This window comes from Vulpes vulpes, chromosome 2 (genome assembly GCF_048418805.1).
Source record: "Vulpes vulpes isolate BD-2025 chromosome 2, VulVul3, whole genome shotgun sequence".
Classification (NCBI taxonomy): Eukaryota; Metazoa; Chordata; class Mammalia; order Carnivora; family Canidae; genus Vulpes; species Vulpes vulpes.
Window position 1 is genome coordinate 56,752,500 of NC_132781.1, and position 19,167 is coordinate 56,771,666.

A 19,167-nucleotide genomic window follows, 5' to 3' on the forward strand; every position below is an offset into this window, starting at 1 on the left:
TGCTGTTTCATTTTTGCCACTGACTGAAATGGTCTCACTCATTTGTTTCTTGTTTGTTGCTTGTCTCCCCTGTTAGAATCTAACTCCACAAGAGCCAGTCTTTGCTTGCTCATTCACCACCATATTCTGAGTCTCTGGCCCAGAGGTACAAATGGGTGCTCCTCAAATTCTAGTGGGGTGAATAAACAATACAGAGAGTTGAGGCTGAGTGGTCAAAAAGGAGAGAACACCTAGGCCTTTGGGTATGTGGAAAGGCCCCCGAGGAGCCTAAGGATGAACACAGAAAAGGACAAAGGAAGGAAAGATTGTTAGGTGGAGCAAGCAGCATGAACAAAAGCATGGAGAGGTCAAGAGCTCCGTGTCTGGACTGGCAGCACCATAGCAGAAGGGCAGCGATAAGAGGCAGGTGGCCAAGAGCCTTGTAGGTCACCCAGTCTAAGGACTTCATCCCCAGGAGCGACCTGAGCTCTCTCAGCAGAGAGAAGAGATGACATCTGTGTTACTAAGACTTACCCAATAAACGTGTACTGAGGAGGGGCCTGTTTGGTCCGCCCCATGATCCGAATGTCACAAATTGCAGCTTCAGTTGAATCCCGTGGGATAAATTTAATGCACAGCCTCTTTTTTCTAAAAGCCACTTCCTCTGAAGAAAAGGACAAGAAAAGGTATGAATCTTCCACAGATGCCAACATCTCTATTCTGAATGCTGTGTCTCCTGTCACGTTCCCTTCCTAGCGGCAGAAGCGACTGGCCATCTGAGTCGCTGGGCTGTACCCCTCCTGCTCTCCACAGAGTGCAGAGGCCATGACTGCAGAGTGGACACCAGTCACCCTGCCCTGCATCCGGGACCTGACCTCCAGGCACCCCTGCCAGGAAGGGCTCCCAGGGGTACACACATCTCTGTAAGGAGAAGCAGCTTGGAATAAACCCATAGGGCTGGTTTTTAAATGCCATAGCCACCATCTGCTTGCTGCTAAGGCCATCAGGGACATACACACAGACCCCTGAGTATTAACACTTTTTGCCATGTGGACTTTTCTTCTTTTTTACTTTTTATTATAGAAATTTTCAAACATTCCCCAAAGTGGGGAGGACAACAGAGGGAATCCACTTGTTCCCGTCAACCAGTTTCAACACTGTCAACAATGGACAAGCTGCTTTTGTCACCTTCCCCCACTTCCTTGTAGTTTTGCTGGAGGATTTAAAACAAATCCCAACACCATGTCATGTCACCCCTCAATATCTCAGTAGGCATCCATAGCAAACAATTTGTTTTAATATGACCAGCAGGCTATTATCATATCTAACAAAATGAACAATGATTCCTTAGTATCACTCAGTAGATAGTCTATATTCAAGCTTTCTCCATTGTCTCAAAATTACCATTTAACTATTGCTTTGCCTGGATCAAGATCCAAATGATGTCTATGCACTGGATCTGGTTGTTAGGTCTCTTAAGCTCCTTTTATTGTTACAAGCTCCCCCACCCTCCTCTTTCCTTTAGGTTGCTGCTAAGTTGGTGAAATTGGGTCATCCTCCTTTATTTCCTGTGAAGTAGCAGTTAGAGCAAAAGGCTTGATTAGATTCAGGTTAGATTATTTTTTGGTTAGGTAGGAATTCTTCACAAGTGGTGCATATGTGTCCAATGGCATCCTGTCACGAGGCATGGAGTCCAGCTGTGCCACCCTGCATGGGTTCGGTGGTGTTGGTCGAGTACTTGGATTAAAGTCCCCAACAACCATTCTTTGAGCAGTGTTTTTATCCCGATGACTGTTGCCTAGATCCATAATCTCATCAAAGTTTTCAAAATGGTGATTTCTAGTTCTGGATTCCTTCTGTATTCATTAGCTGGAATTCTACATAAAAAATAACTTGTCTTCTTCAACTACTTGGTCTCCTTGAAAAAGCTTTGGTATAGGAAAGAGAAATATGTGATTCTTTGCTCTTATTAAGTTTTAGAGCAATGAGAGAAGTGCATTTAAGGCCCTAGCAATCTCCAATGGTGACCTAGCAATCTCCAATGGTGACCAACCAGGTGTTTTTTGTTTGTTCATTTGTGGTTTTCAAGTATGAATTTCAATCAACTGCAGCCACTAGATACATGAGTCAGATGTGCCCGGTTGAAATTCCAACTCTGCCATCAGCTCTATGATCTAAGGCAAGTGACTTAATTTCTCTGAGTCTAGGTTTCATTATCTATAAAAGGAAGTTAATGAAACCCCATTCCAAAGGGATGTTGGGCAGATGAAATGTGATAACACATTACATGCTTCACTTAGACCAGTGCCTGGCACATAGTAAGTGCTCAATAAAGCATAGCCATGAATGCTCTCATCATCATTATTACCAGTAAGCCTCCGGTACACAATTAATGGCAGTGTTTGGCATTGACTTTCAAGACCTTTCACTTCTGGAGCAGGAAGTAAGTTCACTCAAATCAGATAACAAAGGGGCAGGGAAGGACAGGCATGCCATTGGTCTTGGCTTGACCAAAGAGAGATGACCATCTGTGGTGTTATCTTATTGTTGACTGGGGGGAGGGTGCTTTTTAAAGAGCCAGGCAGAAACTCAGAAACTTGGTGGGTTCTTTTCAAACCAGGCAAGGAAACTGAGGGCTAGGGGATCAGATCTATGAGCTATGAGTAATAATGTCCTGAAGCCAGACCCCAGACATTGAACCCTACGAGACATGGATTGCATTCTGGGGGAAAACACCCAGGCCAACATTGCACCTTCAAAAACTATTAGCTGGTAAGACCAGCTAATAGACTTTCCAGACTTTGGAAAGTGTGAAGGTGAGAAAATGCAGGTATATTACTTGCTTTTGCCATGCTGCTCTTTGCTCTATTCCTCCATCTACAGCAATGTGGGGTAAGAGATGGAGCCACTAATTACACATGCTTAAACAAGGCCTAATTTTAAGTAAACATATTATACAGAGTCAATAGAAATGTGTTCAGTCATGCTAATGAACACAGAGAAAGGATACAGCACTTTACTAAAACAAACAGTCTTCCAGTTTTTAAGTACTGTGTGGATAGCCACAAACTATTTTAAATTCATTACAGGAGTCTCATCTCTTTGGCTGACTTTATGAAATCAGGGCCTTAAATGCACTGAAACTGCACAGAGCTGACCACAGGTTAATCTGGTCAGCCTGGGCTCACCTGTGCCCTGGGGAAAGGCTCCAGGAAATGACCATAAAACCCAAATAAACAGGCTCCCCTAAACCCACTCTCCTTGTTAATGAGACACTTCTTGATGATGCCAGGTCCTGCCCTGAGAATGTCCACCAGCAGCAACTGTCATGGGGAAGAGGCTTCCTACCTAGGATCACTGGGGCCCCATCACAACTAGACCACAGGCCCAGGCAGGATGCAGCCCTGGCCTCCTCACTTAACTGGTTCAACAAATTAAGAGGAAATGCAGAATGGGAAATCCCTTGTGGCTCTAGAGTATATCAATATAAAGACATTATAAGTCAATTAGTTGTCAAAAATGAACACCAATGCAAATTTTGAAACTAAGAAAAGCATGAAGGAGAAGTGGGAAATTAACAGAAGTCTACAAGGCAATTTTAGTTCCTAAGCAGGCAAGTCATACAAGAATAAGCAAAAGCAGCAAGCAAACACTTTTGAAAATGTTCAGTCTGCTAATAAATGACATGAAAATTAAATAAAATTAGAACAATAAAACTGAATAAAAATTTAAAACCTATGCTGGCAGGCCTGTGGAAAACAGGCACAAGCCTGTATCATTAGTGGCACTGTGAACTGGTACTTCTGGAAGTTAATTTGGCAACAGAGATTAATAAAGCTTATCTTTATGAAGCCCATCCTCTGAGCAAGGCACTACATACAGTAGGTGTCTCTGGTGCCTCAAAAATGAATTAAATGCAGATCTCACCCTCAAAGAAAAAGGTTAAGTAGTGGAGATATGTGGAAAACACGTAAAATGCTATAATGCAAGCTAAAAGCAACATTATGAGGTAGGTACCCATTAAAATGGGTAATCCCCCATTTTACAGATAAGGAAACTGAGACCCAGAAAGATGAAGTCAGTTGCTTGGGGTGCTAAAGCTGTGAGTGGCAAAGCCAGACTCAGAATTAGGGGAGTCTGACTCCAGGGCCCAAGTGCTACTCACCCTCTGCTGAGCCGCAGTGTGTCCTGACAAAGTCGAAGTATGAGGTGAGAAACAGAATCTATGACTTCCTTTGGCTTCTGGGCACTCTAACCTGCAGTGCTTACTTCCCTCCCTCCCTTTACTGAATGTGTGCTGTGCCAGGTGTGATGAAAAGCAGCAAAGAAGGCAGAGGGTCCCTGATCTCTGAGGAGAGCTCCATCTGATTACATTGTAATGCAACTTCCTGTTTTCAGGTCACCCACCAAACTAAGTGCCTGGAGGGAAAGGCCAGTATGTGAGTCAGCCACCATGTCTCTTGCAAAGCCTGTGGTGTTTACATAAGGCATTTATCAATCTTCACTGACTGTGCAGAAGAGCTTGCTTGAAACTGGCATCTAGGGATCAGAGATAGTTTCACACAGGGGGTGCAGAATGAAAGCTCACCCTTGAAAGATTTGGGGTGTGGACACTCAGAGTGGAAGCTTTCCTTCAAGCATTTCGATCAAGCAAATAAGTAGCATCAGGAAAGAAACAAGTGTGAAGAGCGCACAATGTGTGCCTTGGTTTGCGTAAAGTATAGGGTGCTTGAAGATGAGGAAAACGCTTGTAGAAGAAGGCGGAAAAAGGCGGGAGGAGACCGTAGAGTCCCCGAGACCCAGGAGCCTCCAGTACTTGGAAACTCATCACAAGAAAATCATTCAGAACCTATGTGTACCCAAACTGAGCTATAGATTCAACACCACTTCTATCAAAATCCTAGGTAGCTTCTTTGGAGAAATAGACTAAGCCTAAAAATTCATATGGGAATTCAAAGGAATAGCCAAAATAGCCAGAATAGCCAGAATAATCTTGAAAAGGAAGAACGAGGGTGAAAGAGTCATACTTCCTGGTTTCAAAACTTGCCACAAAGCCACTGTCATCAAGACTGTGTGGTATTCCACCATTTGCTTCAACGTGGAACTGGAGGGTATTATGCTGAGTGAAATAAGTCAATCGGAGAAGGGCAAACATATGGTCTCATTCATTTGGGGAATATAAATAATAGTGAAAGGGAATAGAAGAAAAGGGAGAAGAAATGGGTAAGAAATATCAGAAAGGGAGACAGAACATGAAGACTCCTAACTCTGGGAAATGAACTAGGGGTAGTGGAAGGGGGGGAGGGTGGGGGGTGGGGGTGAATGGGTGACGGGCACTGAGGGGGGCACCTGACGGGATGAGCACTGGGTGTTATTCTGTATGTTGGCAAATTGAACACCAATAAAAAATAAATTTATTATTAAAAAAAAAAAGACTGTGTGGTATTGGCATGAGGAAAGACATATACAGATCAATGTTTAAGAGAGCTCAGAGTCCAGAAACAAACTCACATTTATGGTCAACTGATTTTCAACAAGGATGCTGAAACAATTCCATGGGGGAAAGAATAGCCTTTTCGACAAATAGTGCTGGAACAACATGACATTAACATGCAAAAGAATAAAGGTAGACCCCTATCTTATACTATACATAGATGTTAACTCAAAATGGATCAAAGGCATAAGTGTAAGAGTGAAAAATATAAAATCCTCAGAAAAAAAACGCAGGTATACATCTTAGTGACCTTGGATAAAGCAATGCTTTCTTAGGTATGATACCAAAAACATAAGCAACAAAAGGAAAAAAGTAAATGAATGGAACTCCAACGAAATAAAAACCTTATGTATTTCAAAGGACATCAAGAAAGGGAAAAGAAAACCCACAGAAAGAAAGAAAATTTTGTGAATAATTGATACAGGGCTTTTATCTAGAATATGTTAAAATATTTATAACTCAATAATAAAAAGACAATCTAATTTAAAATGCCAAAGGATCAGAAAAGACATTTCTCCAGAGGAGATATAAAAATGGCCAACAAGCACACAAAAATATGCTCAACACCATTAACCATCAGGAAATGCAGATCAAAACCATGAGAGACTTCATGTCCTCTGAATTGGCCAGAGTAATAACAACATGTGTTGGTGGACATGTGGAGACACTGGAAGCCTTGTGCACTGTTGGTGGACAGGTGAGGTCAGAGAGAAATGGGGAGTGACTGCTAATGGGTACAAGTTTTTTGGGGGTGTGTGTATGAAGAAATGTTCTAAAATTAATTGTGGTAGTAGTCACACAATTCTGTGAATACCCTAAAAACCACTGAATTGTGCACTTCAAGTGGATAAATTAATGGTATATGAGTTATATCTCAATAGAACTGTTATCAACAACATCTGATGCATAAATATATAAAATCTATCTGTAAAAGGCACTTAACCACATGTGATGGACAGGGTGGCACTGTGATTAACAGTATGGCTGGAGTCAGACTTAGGCGTGTCTTCTAGTTACTTCCCCACTTCCAGAAGTGTGATCGTGGATTAGTTCTTCAAACACTCAGTAGTTGCCGTGTCCCATTTTCCTCATATGGGACAGGTATAACAATACCCATCTTCAAACAGGGGTTTTCTAGAGATCCAGTGACGTCAGGTACTTAAAGCATTTACCTTGGCAGTTAGCATGTGGTAAGTATTGTACTACATATCAGCTATCATGATTATTAGCTAATCCATATAATAACAAGTAAAAGCAAAATGTCCCAAAGTGAGAGCACTAGAAATATGCAATATGTTTTCATGTTGTTTCATGAAAATAATGGCTGTGTGGCATCTATGTAGAAATGCAAAGTCTAGTCTATATGAAATGCTAATGAGAAAATAGCAAAAGATTATGGACGCAAAATGGGGCTAACTATGGAAAACTAAAGTGTGCATGATGACCAAGACTGAGATATAGGATTTCATAAATGAATCAAGTGTAATAAGGAAAGGATGCTCTGTATTTTTCCATTTACTGCTTCACTGTTGGTGATATCCTAAAGTTGGTGACAGTAACTAAAAATAAAACAAGTTAAGTTATATCAAAATGAGGAGGTTCAACTATTCAGGGATTTTCCAGCATAATTTAATAATTGACAGGTGTGACAAGAGCTTCAAACTCTCCAGGATCCTGAAGAAGCTTTGGTGTGTCAGTGACTTACTTCTGCTGGGTGTGGCTCGGGGTCAGAGTATTTACTGAAATTCGATCCTGTGTCCTCTAACATGCAGTCTTTCTGATTCTGGCTTTTCTTGTGTGTTCCAAAAGCCAAAAATAAGGACATTATTGCACTTATATTCCTTTGGCGTCTTTGATTTTTTTTTCCTTTTGCTTCTGGGTTTTGTGCCAAGCTTGGCTTCAACGACACCAGAGGATGGACTAAGTAGAAACTATACCCAGTTTCACCGTTCTGTTCTTGGGCGAGCCGATTCAGCAGGGAGCCCATTCTAAGAGAAAAGGACATTCTGCTCATTTTCATGCTGCTTCCCAGAACACCACAAACTCCTTGGAGAACCAAGTCAGACACGCATCAAAAGCAGCAGGGTTTATTCATGGGCATGCAGCAAGACCTCCTAAAATGTTCCCAAAGAAAAATGCACATACAAAACATCTAAAAATACACCTGGAGGAAGAAAAAAATCCCATTGTGATGAGTGGTACTAAAAGGAGACTCACGTGTGTCCACTGTCTCCTGAATTGGGATGAAGCCTACAGGCAGAGTGTCCTTGATGTCAATGAGCTTCATATCCACTAGCACGTTCCCTAAATGACTCTTGGGAAGAAAGAAAAGAGATACAGACTATTAATCTGAACACCCCTGTGGTGGGTTTGCCATTTTGGCTTTGAGATGCATATTTAACACAATGACTCATGCAGCTTTACGACAGCAGGTTAATTAGAGTAGGTACCACTCTATGTTTCCCAGTGGCAACACAGGGACTCAGGTGGCCCCCGGGAAGGAGCTTCTCTGTGGCACCTCAAAGCCATTCACTCAGATGCTGCTTTGGTTAGCAAGACTGAGACCCAGGAGACGCTCAAGACATCACCCAGCAGAGGGCAGCTGTGTGCGCTCGTCCTGGGACCAGGCTGCCACTCAGCCAGGAGCTTTGGCTCTGGGGCCAGCTGGCTTTAGACAAAGCGCATTCCTGGGGCAGTCACTGCAGCAGGAGAGAGCTGCGTCTAAACCTACCAGAGAAACCAATCACACTCTTGAGATTGCCTGTCTGCATATCGACATACATCTCGGTTGCCAGACGTTCTGTAAAATCCCAAGAATTATAAACTGATACAGACTGAAAAAGTGCTGCTGCCTCAATATTACACATCTGTTAAAATGACATGCAGAAGGGCCTCTTAAAGTTTCTATTTAGTGGTAGCATAGGGGGTCCAGAGTGCGCAGTTTCTGTAACCAGCGCAAAAATATCTTCTGAAGACAGCACACGCCATTCTGTAATTGCAAGAGAGCATCCTTTGAAAACACTCCAGCACTTTTAGCCCACATCTCTGGTTTTGAAATGCTCAGTGCCAGCACTAGCTCACAGAGCCAATCAGGGAATTCTTATCATCCAAATTCTGCACTATAATCTCTTGTGGCCACCCCATTTTCCTTCCTATTGGTGTATAATGGCACTTTGGGAGGTTCTTTCTTCAACATCTGTCTCACCACAAGAGTTCCAGAGCCACGAGGACCAAAACTATCTGTTACTGCTATATATCCAAGCTTAGCATACTTCTTGGCACATAATAGGTGCTCAATTATTACCTACTGAATAACATAATGTTTTGGGGTACGTTTTAACCTGGGTGAGCCAGAGTCAGAAATCAAGTTGGATTTGCTTGGATGAAACAATCTAAGCTGTATCAGTAAAAACAAAAGTATACTAAATAAAAACATTCTAAACCAAAAGCACACAAATGAAATAAATTCTTCAAACTTCACTATGAAGGTCAATGTGTCAAGTATCAACTATGACCAGGGCTTTTATGGCGCTATTGTCACAAAACCATTTCTTTCTCTCAGAACCATTGTGTTTGCCAACTATTTTTTACTATTAAATTTCAGGTAGCTGGGTCTCGTGGAAACAATGCACAGTGCAGTGCGGCTCAGCATGTGGAAACTGGAACGTTACTAATGCAGAATAAATCTCTGATTGTGTAGAAAAGGTTTGAACCGTTAACCTAACTTGAAAACATCAGCTGCTTTCAGAATTGCCTGATCTAATCTATCATAATTTCTTTTTTCCTGGCAGTTGCTTTTCCGTGTCATCACTGCTCTCTGCATTGCGAAATTAACAACTGGGTATGTTTTCCTGCCCCAGAGATGGATGGGCATTCATCAATATCCTTCTCAAATGTCTTCTACTTGACAAGTTGGGTTTTACACAAGTCAACTGCAAACCACTTAGCGACCTCACCCTCCACACTCTACAAATGTCGCTGATCATAAAACCAGAACGTCAGTGGTGTGGCCATTAAAAGAAAAAAAAAAAGCATCAAGAATCGTCCCGTGCATACAAAATGGGAGGCTGTACTGTCAAAGCTTCCCGCAGCCCAAGTGTGGTCCCTCTCTGCGCACAGGGCTGCTGCTGTACGGGGTTTAATACAGTAGGTCTGCGACACCATTAATTTTGCTTGTTCCTCTCCCCTCCCCCATCCCGTGCTCTCTTTCATTTCCTCCTCATAAATATGAAGAACATATTCCCAATCCTTGTTGAGCAAATGATTCATGCCAAAAGCCCAATATGCACTGACTAAGGGTATTTATACTGTCTCTGGTAGCCAGTATTTGCTAGTATACTGTAATTATTTTTGACAACCTTGCATTTAAGGTAGCCACAGATAACCAACTTAATATTCAAATGTTCATAAATCCTTCTGTTTAATATCCTCCCTACCTAATCTATGTACATTATTATTACAGGTAATGCAGAAAGTACAGGGCATGAAAAGTGCAATTAATCTCGATCCTTCCCCAGGAAGCAATGTCATTCCAAAGCCAGGTTTCTCTATTAATAGCATTAAGGGGGGAAAGGAATTTCGGTTCCAAAGGAGTGTCCCAAAACTCCTACCCTGGGAGTCTCAAGCCGCCTAATTAAGAATCTGCCCAGTCTTGAGATCCCACATCCCTCCTCTACAGTTGTAAAAATATACACTGTGCAAAGTCCTGGCTGTGACAGCAGGGCCAGGATAGACTGGCTGGAGTAGACTGAAATACACCCCATTCCTACTGTGCTCCTGGGCTGGTGAGTAGATCCCTGCTAGTCCCCAAGTAGATCCCTTTGGATCTCACTAAAGGACTTAGTTCTTCTGAAAACAAGATGCACTGATTTCCCATATTCCTTCAGAGGGAGAGGCAGGTGCTTCTTCCCGCCGCCCCTCATCCTCCTCCCCGAGCCCTTCTTCACACCCTGCCCCACCACACTCGGCCTGCATGGAGTAAGGCTTACAAAGCAGGCACTCCATAATCTCTCTTTCATGTTCAACAAATGCCAATGAGCCTGGTACAGTTTCTATGATACATTTATCCAGGACACCCAAAATTCACAAGTACTGGTGACTGCTCTGTCATTTTTAAGACTTGTCACCATCCCCAACTCCAAGGGATCCAGGACTCTTTTGGCCTAGACTACTAATACCCCGCCACCTTCAGGGGAAATGCAAAATAAACAAACTAATAAACACAAAAAACCCCAACCAGAAATAAAAAACAATCAAAACGATGGTGGCTGTCCTCTGAGGCCATAGTTTCAAACTGTAGCTTCAGTCAGGGAAGCTGGGAGCTAAGCAGAGGTCAGGAATGAACACTTAGAGACCACTGGGCACAGTGAGTTAGCTGTTCCAGTCCTCGGGAGTTCATCCTCAGTGCCCTGAGCAGCACTGAATGCACTGCAGGAAGGGGCAGGCAGCACACAGAACAGAGGTAACAAAAGCTAAAAGTATAAAGTTTAAAAAACAGGTTTAGGTCAACTCCAGGGACAAAGGGGCGTGAGAGCACAGGGATGGAGGAATGGAGCATTGGGGGCAAAAGGCAGTCTACCCTCAACTACATGAGGCCACATCCTGAAAGGCGACCCATCCTCCAGATGGCCCCTCAAGGTCTCCTCGGGCTGCAAAGTGAGCCCCAGGGACCTGCGCACACTCATTACAGGCTCAGCTGCCACATTCCTGCCTTTATGAGAAGGATTTCTAGTGTTTAGCGCCGGGACGGTGGTCCCCGCCCCATTAGAAACTCTGTACTTCACAACAAGCATATATTACTCTCATAATTGGGGGGGGGGGGAAGGGGAGGATTAAAGCAATGACTTCTCCCCTAGTCCTAAATACATTAGGAATGATTTCCCTAACAAAGACTTATCAATAAACAACAGGAACGGCTGGTGGAGGGGTGTCAAGCCAGTGAACCACATGACTGTCTACATCCAGTCAACACCAAAGGGACACATAGAACCCTAGGATAGGATCACAGGCTGTGTCATATGTGATGGGGAGAAAGACTTATTGTTCCCCTTTCACACTTCTGAATGAGGATGTTTGAAAAAAAAAATGTTTTTTAAAACCATGAGCATAAATTACTATTGCAAGAAAATTTATGAAAATGAATTAATAAAAACATTCCTCTCCCCATTTTTTTTTTTTTTTTGGTGTGCCTTAGAAAGAGACAATAATATTTAGGCCCAAATAAAACATCACCTCTGAAAATGAAAATCTGACTGCTCCCTCTTTGGGGCTAGGGAAGACAAGGGACACTGTCGGACAAGCACAAAAACTCTCTCATTTCAGGAAAGGAGCTAATACTTCAAGAGACTGACTGTCTTTGGATGGGAGAGATTTATCTGCAGAGTGCCTAGGACATGCCTCGCTCAGGGTAGACTTGTGCAGGTCCTTGTGAAAGCTACTTCCCTTTTTTCCCAAGCCACTCATTAGAACATTCTGCTGGAAAAGCCTTAGTAGATAGCTTTAAAATTTCCTGATTTATGGGCCCAAGAGTTAAGGATAGCATTCTGAGAGAAATCTGCATATGTGGTAGAGACCTACCTGCAGAAACAATGAAATGTCAAATGTTATAGAGACTTAGGGAGAAAGGCAGTCATTCTGGAAATAAGGCCATGTCTGGGGAAAGAGATGATCATGGAGCATCTTTCCAGCTACACTTCTGTGTGTTGGCTGGTTAAGCCCAGTCGCACTCGCAAACACTCACATCCATACCACTGTGTGACTTGTGACTTACATGAAAGCTAGGCAAATTAGGGTTGGGAGAGAAATTTCCTGGTTCCCTTTGGAGAACACATTATAATGGAATTCACTGTACACTTGGGCACATGGTTAATAATACTGTTAATAAATGAAACACAGCGCTAGCTGCTGATTCTACCCAGTTCACTAAAACCACACATTAATATGGCAATGAAAATAAACCACCACCACCACCACCACAACAACAACAACAAAGAAAATGAGGAAATTTCAACCAGCACGTAAATGCCTTGTGTTCGCTCAGCAAACGGACACCACTCCTGGACTTACATTTTCTTTGGAAAATGATCTCGTGAAACACAGGTATCTGGTAACCTTGGATTTAAATAAGCCGTCTTTCCAGAGGTCAGCATCCACACCATCTGCTGTCTGTGCAACCTGTACCAAAGAGACAGAGAGGTGCGCAGGTAAGGCAGGCTGGAACCCAAGGTGTGTGTGAGCAGCTTCTCCGTACCTGCGCCAATTAACACTGGCCCGAACTCTCATGGCATCTCATTAGTTCATTTCACTAGGTGCCAGGAAGGGGCTTTCCAAAAGGGGGAAAGGGAGAGTGTGAAAAATACAACTTCTAAAAATACTGTCCCCTGGGAAGCCATTGATTAAAGATGCCCTGACAAAAACGGTTCTAATGAGAAAAGAGCAACTTTTGTCGCAATGGACCCAGGGATTGGGGAAGTCAGCACATTGAGTTGCTCATTATCACTCACTCGGGGGGAACAGGACAGGGTGCAGAGAAAAGTCCAGGGGAGTGTGAAACGCCACCTGCTCCAGGACCCCAGGGCCAGCCAGGGTGCCTTGTCAGTGGGACCCCAGTGGGGAGTAGGGGGCAGGTGCCAGAGAAACTCGCTCCTCGCTGTGACTTCTCTGCACAAGCTCTGCGAGTGGTACTCAAGGTTAGAAACTGTATCATGATGGAAAAATAAAAAAGATTCAGCTACCTGTTTATGGTCTCACTAAGAAGCCATTTTCCCGTGTGTGGCTATAGAGGTGTTCCTAGCAGAAGCACTCAAGCATGAAGCCAGCCTTGATTTGAGTCTTAAAGGACCTGTGTACTGGGATGGGGGTGGGGGAGGCCACTGGTCTTAAGGCCCCTACTTTGGGGCAAAGAGTCAACAACCAGACTGGAGAGCAGGAGAGAAATGGCCAGACAAGGACAGCACTTCCCCCCACTGCTCCCCATGTCTTTCCAGACTGCTCCATTCACCGACTGTCGGGACTTGTTTTGCCTTCTCACATCGCAGCCCAACAGGACAGCATTCCCAGCACAGTGCCTTTGGCTGGCACCCGGAGGGAGCACATCTGGGAGGACAGAGGGAGCAGCACCTCATTTAGGGATGCGCTCCAGAGCAGTCTGCTCTCTGCCACCTCCCTGGCTGTCCTGTGGAGGTTTAGACTTTGGGATGCCGTCCTTGATCTGACAAACTGCTGAAATGAGATCTTTGCACAATAACTGCCTTGACTGGGCCCCATCCCAAGTACACATCCCACGAGCACGCCCACAGCCTCTGGCTGTCACATGCGCAGGGTGGGGGCACACAGGCCCCCTCTGCCAGGACACCCCCAGGGCCCCCCACAGCCATGCTCTCTGAGGCTGCCTCAGAAAGACCCAAAGGCCAACTGGCAAAAGAAAAAGGCCTTTTTTCCCCCCAAATGGAACAATCGTAAATTAACAAATACAACACAGGAAAAAGAAAGATCCTTATGCTGCATATGCAAATATATTTGACCTGAAACCTGGAGGACAAATGGTATGGGAGTAATTTTAGGAATCTTTGGCTCCAAATACGTTACCCCCACAGAAAGATATGAAATAGAATGGCATCAGGCCTCATCAGGACTTTTCCCTGTAATGGTCTTACATCAAGTTTCTTGGAAAACATGAGATTTAAGGCAGCAGCACTAACTCTCTGCCACCAAGGATCCCTTTTGCCAATTTTCTCCTGTGGATTCCATGTTTTGAAAGATTTTTTTCCCCCAACTGTCCTTTTACTTTTACTGTACTTCCTCAATTCTAGGATGTAGTCATTTGGGAATCGCCCATGGATTTAAAGAATAACACTTTAAGAAAAAAAAAAAAAGAATAGAATGTCAAAAGGTACAGATTTATTTAAAGATGCATTCCAATTTCAGAACTATTTAGATGTGAAAATAAAAGATGCTATAGGAATAAAGAAGTAAGGGAACTTATATGGTTTCTCTATATTAAATACATTATTTTGGATAAATAAAGAAAAATAGTCTGCAGAACACTGGAAGGCTGCAGAACCGCACGCTGGGACCTCAGAAGACAGAGCTATCTTTAACCTTCCACCAGAAAAGGAACAGAGTTCAGAAGGGCTCTCCTGAATATTTGCGAATTCCACTGGGGGGGCGGGTATACCCTAAATCAAGGCTATTGTTTCCAGGGCTTAAAAATGATTTCCCTCCCCTCACCCCACTCTGCTTGCCCCACTGTCTAAATTTTCTTTTTTCTGGGTGAGAAGACACCTCACTGTAATAAAGAGGACGGGGCAAGCATGTAAAGAGCAAAGGCTCACAGCCAGGCCTGCCCCTTCCTCAGAGGCCCAGGCAGCAGCAGTTCTCCAGCCCTCACTGGAGAAGCGTTAAAAATGGACAATAAAAGGCCAGGCTTTGCCCTGAGGCCACAACTCATTTACAATGAAGTAAATATGCGCAATGCCTTCCAACCTCAACTAAGAGAAGGTGAGGAGGATAGTGAGAGAGGAAGAGTGTGAGTAAGCACAAGCACGAATGTGTGTGTGTGTGTGTGTGTGTGTGTGTGTGTGTGTGTGTTTCTGGGCAGAATGCAGAAGTGCCCAAAGCTCGGACCCACACAGGGGATGGACTGGAGCAAGGAGTGAGAATGTCTGAGGTCCTGGCTTATCAGGAGCACAAGGGAAGTGGCCCTGGCATCACAAAGCCAGGCATTCCCAGCTTTGCCTTCCCCGTAACAATAAGATATACCCAGAAGCTTCTTTCCAATCTGGTCACATAAAGGTGTTTACTAACCTTAACTCTTCCCGTCCCAAATTAGATGAGCTAACGACCTACAAGATTAGTGATGTATGAGACAGGTAGCTGCATGTGCACCCCTGCAGAAATTCATGTCTCAACTCTGACCATGAGGATCCAGCAGCCAGCCTCTAATCCCGGGACAGGAGAGGTTGTGGGAAGGTGGGCCGAGGGCTGCAGAAATAGGTGCTCCAGGTGGAGCACAGCCCATGAAATCAGAGGCAGACGTGAACTTGACATCGGATGGCTTAAGCAAGCCACCTCCTCCTGGGAACACTGTGATTAGAGATGATATACATGCAAAACGTCTGCCTCAGTGCTCACCAGGGAACACCCACAAAGCAAGGGTAACACATCTAAACTAAAGATGAAGATATCTGGTCTGACATCGGACCAAACCTTTAAAGTGATGTCATGCTACATCAAGATTCAAAAAGTCCTCAATTGCCACACTGGGGTTGAACTGGTCCTCTGGGATTCCTTCCCCATCTCTGGAACTAGATTTGGTCTCCAAACACCAATTATATACATGTGCAATTAATGTTTACCTGCCCACCCTGCTATCCTGCCACTGGACCATAAGTTTCACAAGGAAAACACTGATCCTCATCTCCCTGCTGCAGTAAGCATAGTGCCCAATATGTATGGGCTCAACTAAAACTTGTGGAAGGAATGAAAGAATCAGCCATTCAATCAGGAGCAAAACGTAAAGAGCTACCCAAGTAAGGTCATCTCAAAAAAATTTTTAAAGATTTTTAAAATTAATTAATTAATTAATTTATGGGGGGGAGTAGCAGAGGACAGGGAGAAGCAGACTCCCCACTGAGCACAAAGCCCAACATGGGGCTCAATCCCATAACCCTGAGATTATGACCTGAGCCAAAACCAAGAGTCAGACACTTATCCGACTGAATCACCCAGGAGCCCTGGTAATCAAACATTTTTAAATGAAGTTTCCAGGATGTAATCCCTTGAGCTGAGTATAACCCCTTCAGAATCCCCACTGTGAAGCCACATACCCATTTCAACAATGAGGTCCCTTAGTCTTTTGGTCATCTTGCTGGTACCCTGTCCTGTTTCCCAAATCACTATAGGATGTCCAATGCTGCTGCTATGCCTCCAGAGTATCTGACATGGGGCTTCACATGCATACACCCACACACATACACTCTCACACACTCTTATTACATACTCACATACACTCATTCTTCTGTCTTATAGCCACTCACTTTTGCACACCTCCCCTGTCTTTCCAGTGTCTCCCTGGGTACAGGAGCTGCCTCTGGGGAGGAGTAGGTGGGCAGCGACAGACTGAACACATGGGTTTGTCTCCCTACTCTGCCAATATTCCTCTCAAATGACAACCATGTGAGAGAACATACGAACCCACTAAAATAAAGATCAAGAGAAGGGTATGATGCAAGAGAGATGCCAACAACTGTCTGGAGATGTGGAGAGTGAAAGGCTGGGATTTAGCAGAATGGAGGAGTGGACGTCTAAGGACCTAGAGAGACAAATGATCTGCCCCCACCCACAGGCCCTTGGCCCCAGAGCCACCAGATTCCACTGGGGTGAAGGTGGGGTTGTGGGGGTGGGTACATGTGAGTTTAGAGCTGAAAGAGGAAGACTGGAACAAGGTCTATGAACACAGCAATTATACTCCCAGATCCCCACCCCCATTTCAGATGTATTTTCTGCAGAAATGGAATCAGTAAGGCTCAGGACTCCAGAACACCAGGAGGAAGTAGACTCCGGACTGGAAACGGGGGTTACCATGCACACTGAATGGTGGGCCCCTTCCCCTGCTACCACCAGTCTTATCCTCCTTTCTGCTTCTGGCACTGTGGCAGCCAGGTTTATCACCTAAATGCTGGAGGTCAAAGAATTTGTCTTTGGAGACACTAAAGAATGCCAGAGAATGGATTGGCACACCCAGACTCTGGGGGTCTCCTGCTACAAAGCTACTTCCCTGCTACATCACCCTGTGTGCCGCCCACCAGCAACAGGCCCCACCCCTACCCTTGGCGTTCCAGCCTCACTCACCAGTGCCTTGCTCTTAAATAGAAACTGGCCACAGAAGATCACCAGGGGCTGGGGGTAAGTTTCAAATACGAAAGACAGGCTCCAAATTAGAAAAACTGGCATTTGAGGGTAGCACAGAGAGTAGGAGAAAACAAAGTTAGGGAGCAAATAATCAAACCTATAATTTATATAACTGCATCCACCAAATAAAATGGAATATTGTGAAAACAATTCTAAAGGATCAATTTAAGAATAATATAAAGAGCTTAGAAATAAAAGTGTTATAGATAAAATTAAGAATTAAAAAAAAATACTGGAAGATAAAATTGAGAAGCTCTTTCAGAAAGTAAAATGCAAAGACAAGATAAGCCATGGGGAAGAAAAAACTAAGAGGGCTGAAGGGTCAGGACAACATCCAATGAATGACATAAAAAATGGAAGAGAAGGTGAGGATCCATATTAAAGAGGCCCTCGGTGTTCCAGCACAGGGAATGAGAAAGTCCCACCCAAAGCAAAACAGGAGAGAACCACACCAAATTTGGGAGAAATAAACCATCCTGAAAACTTCCAGAGGGAAGTAACAGGTCACATACAAAGGAGTGCGAATCAGAATGCATTAGACTTCTTGATGGCAACATAGAACGCTAAATAAGATGAGAAAATGCCTTTAAAATTATGGGGAATTCTAGAATTCTCCACCTATGCCAACTGTGAGGGCAGAATAAAGACCTTTGCAGATGTGCAGGGACTTAAGAAGTTAATCTCCCACCAGCCCTTTCTTAGGAACCTACCAGAGGATGCATCAGCAAAACTGGAGATGATATCAATGAAGAAGAAACCACGAATCCCAGAAAACAGATCCTGCACAGGATGGCGATGAGAGGGGCAGCGTACCTGGACCAGTGTGCCCGGACCTAGACCCAAGGAAAAGAAGAGAAGGCCATGGCAGGCCACCTGCAGGAGGGGACATGACAGTTTTTGGAACTGTACTTAAGCCCTGGGAAGAAATATGGATGGGTGTGGAACAGATGTACTGGAGCATGTAGAAAACTAAAAACACAGGAATAAAGCTTTTTAAAAACATATTTATTAAATAAATTAATTTTTTAATTAAAAAATTTGAATGTAAAAAATCAATAGGTCAATAGGTCAAATCAATCAACTTAGTATGGAGGTTCCTCAAAAAGTTAGAAATAAAACTACCCTATGATCCAGTAATCACATTAACTACCCAGTGGTAGTTACCCCCAAAATATAAAAACACTAATTCAAAAGGATAGATGCCCCCCAATGCCTATAGCAGCATAGATGTATCACTATATTCTATATACAACAGCCAAGATATAGAACATTTATAACAGCCAAGATATAGAAGCTTCCCAAGTGTCCACTGGCTGATGAATGAAGAAAAGGTGATATATTATATATTATTATATGTATATTATATATTATATGTTAACAATTATTATATATATAATGGAATATAATTCAGCCATAAAAAGAATGAAATCTTGCCATTTGCAATGACATGGATGGAGCTAGAGAGTATTATGCTAAGCAAAGTATGTCAGTCAGAGAAAAGTACCATATGATTTCACTCATATGTGGAATTTAGAAACAAAACAAATGAGCACAGGAAAAAAGAGAGAGATAAACCAAGAAACAGATTCAACCACAGAGAACAAACTGACGGAAGGGAGGTGGGTAGAGGCTTGCATTAAATAGGTGATGGGGATTAAGGAGTACACTGGCAGTGAGCACCTAGTGGTGTATGGAAGTGTTAAATGACATATATATTATACACCTGAAACTAATATAACACTGTATATGTTATACTGGAAATAAACAAAATAAAGTAAAATAAA

At 43.5% G+C, this 19,167-nt stretch overlaps 1 protein-coding gene across 12 annotated transcripts in view; it reads right to left on the reverse strand.

Moving 5' to 3' along the window:
- The window catches only part of MVB12B (multivesicular body subunit 12B), a 187,366-nt gene that overhangs the window by 115,551 nt on the left and 52,648 nt on the right, over positions 1-19,167 (reverse strand). For 7 of the 12 annotated variants that reach the window (XM_072748598.1, XM_072748599.1, XM_072748594.1 and 4 more), the window contains 4 exons: positions 18,094-18,216; positions 12,539-12,646; positions 7,691-7,787; positions 514-643 (listed from right to left, as the gene is read on the reverse strand). In XM_072748598.1, coding sequence (XP_072604699.1) covers positions 514-643; positions 7,691-7,787; positions 12,539-12,646; positions 18,094-18,216 — 458 coding nt within the window. The remainder of the gene's footprint in view (positions 1-513; positions 644-7,690; positions 7,788-12,538; positions 12,647-18,093; positions 18,217-19,167) is intronic. The other 5 variants (XM_072748596.1, XM_072748602.1, XM_072748600.1 and 2 more) reach the window with 1 other exon arrangement.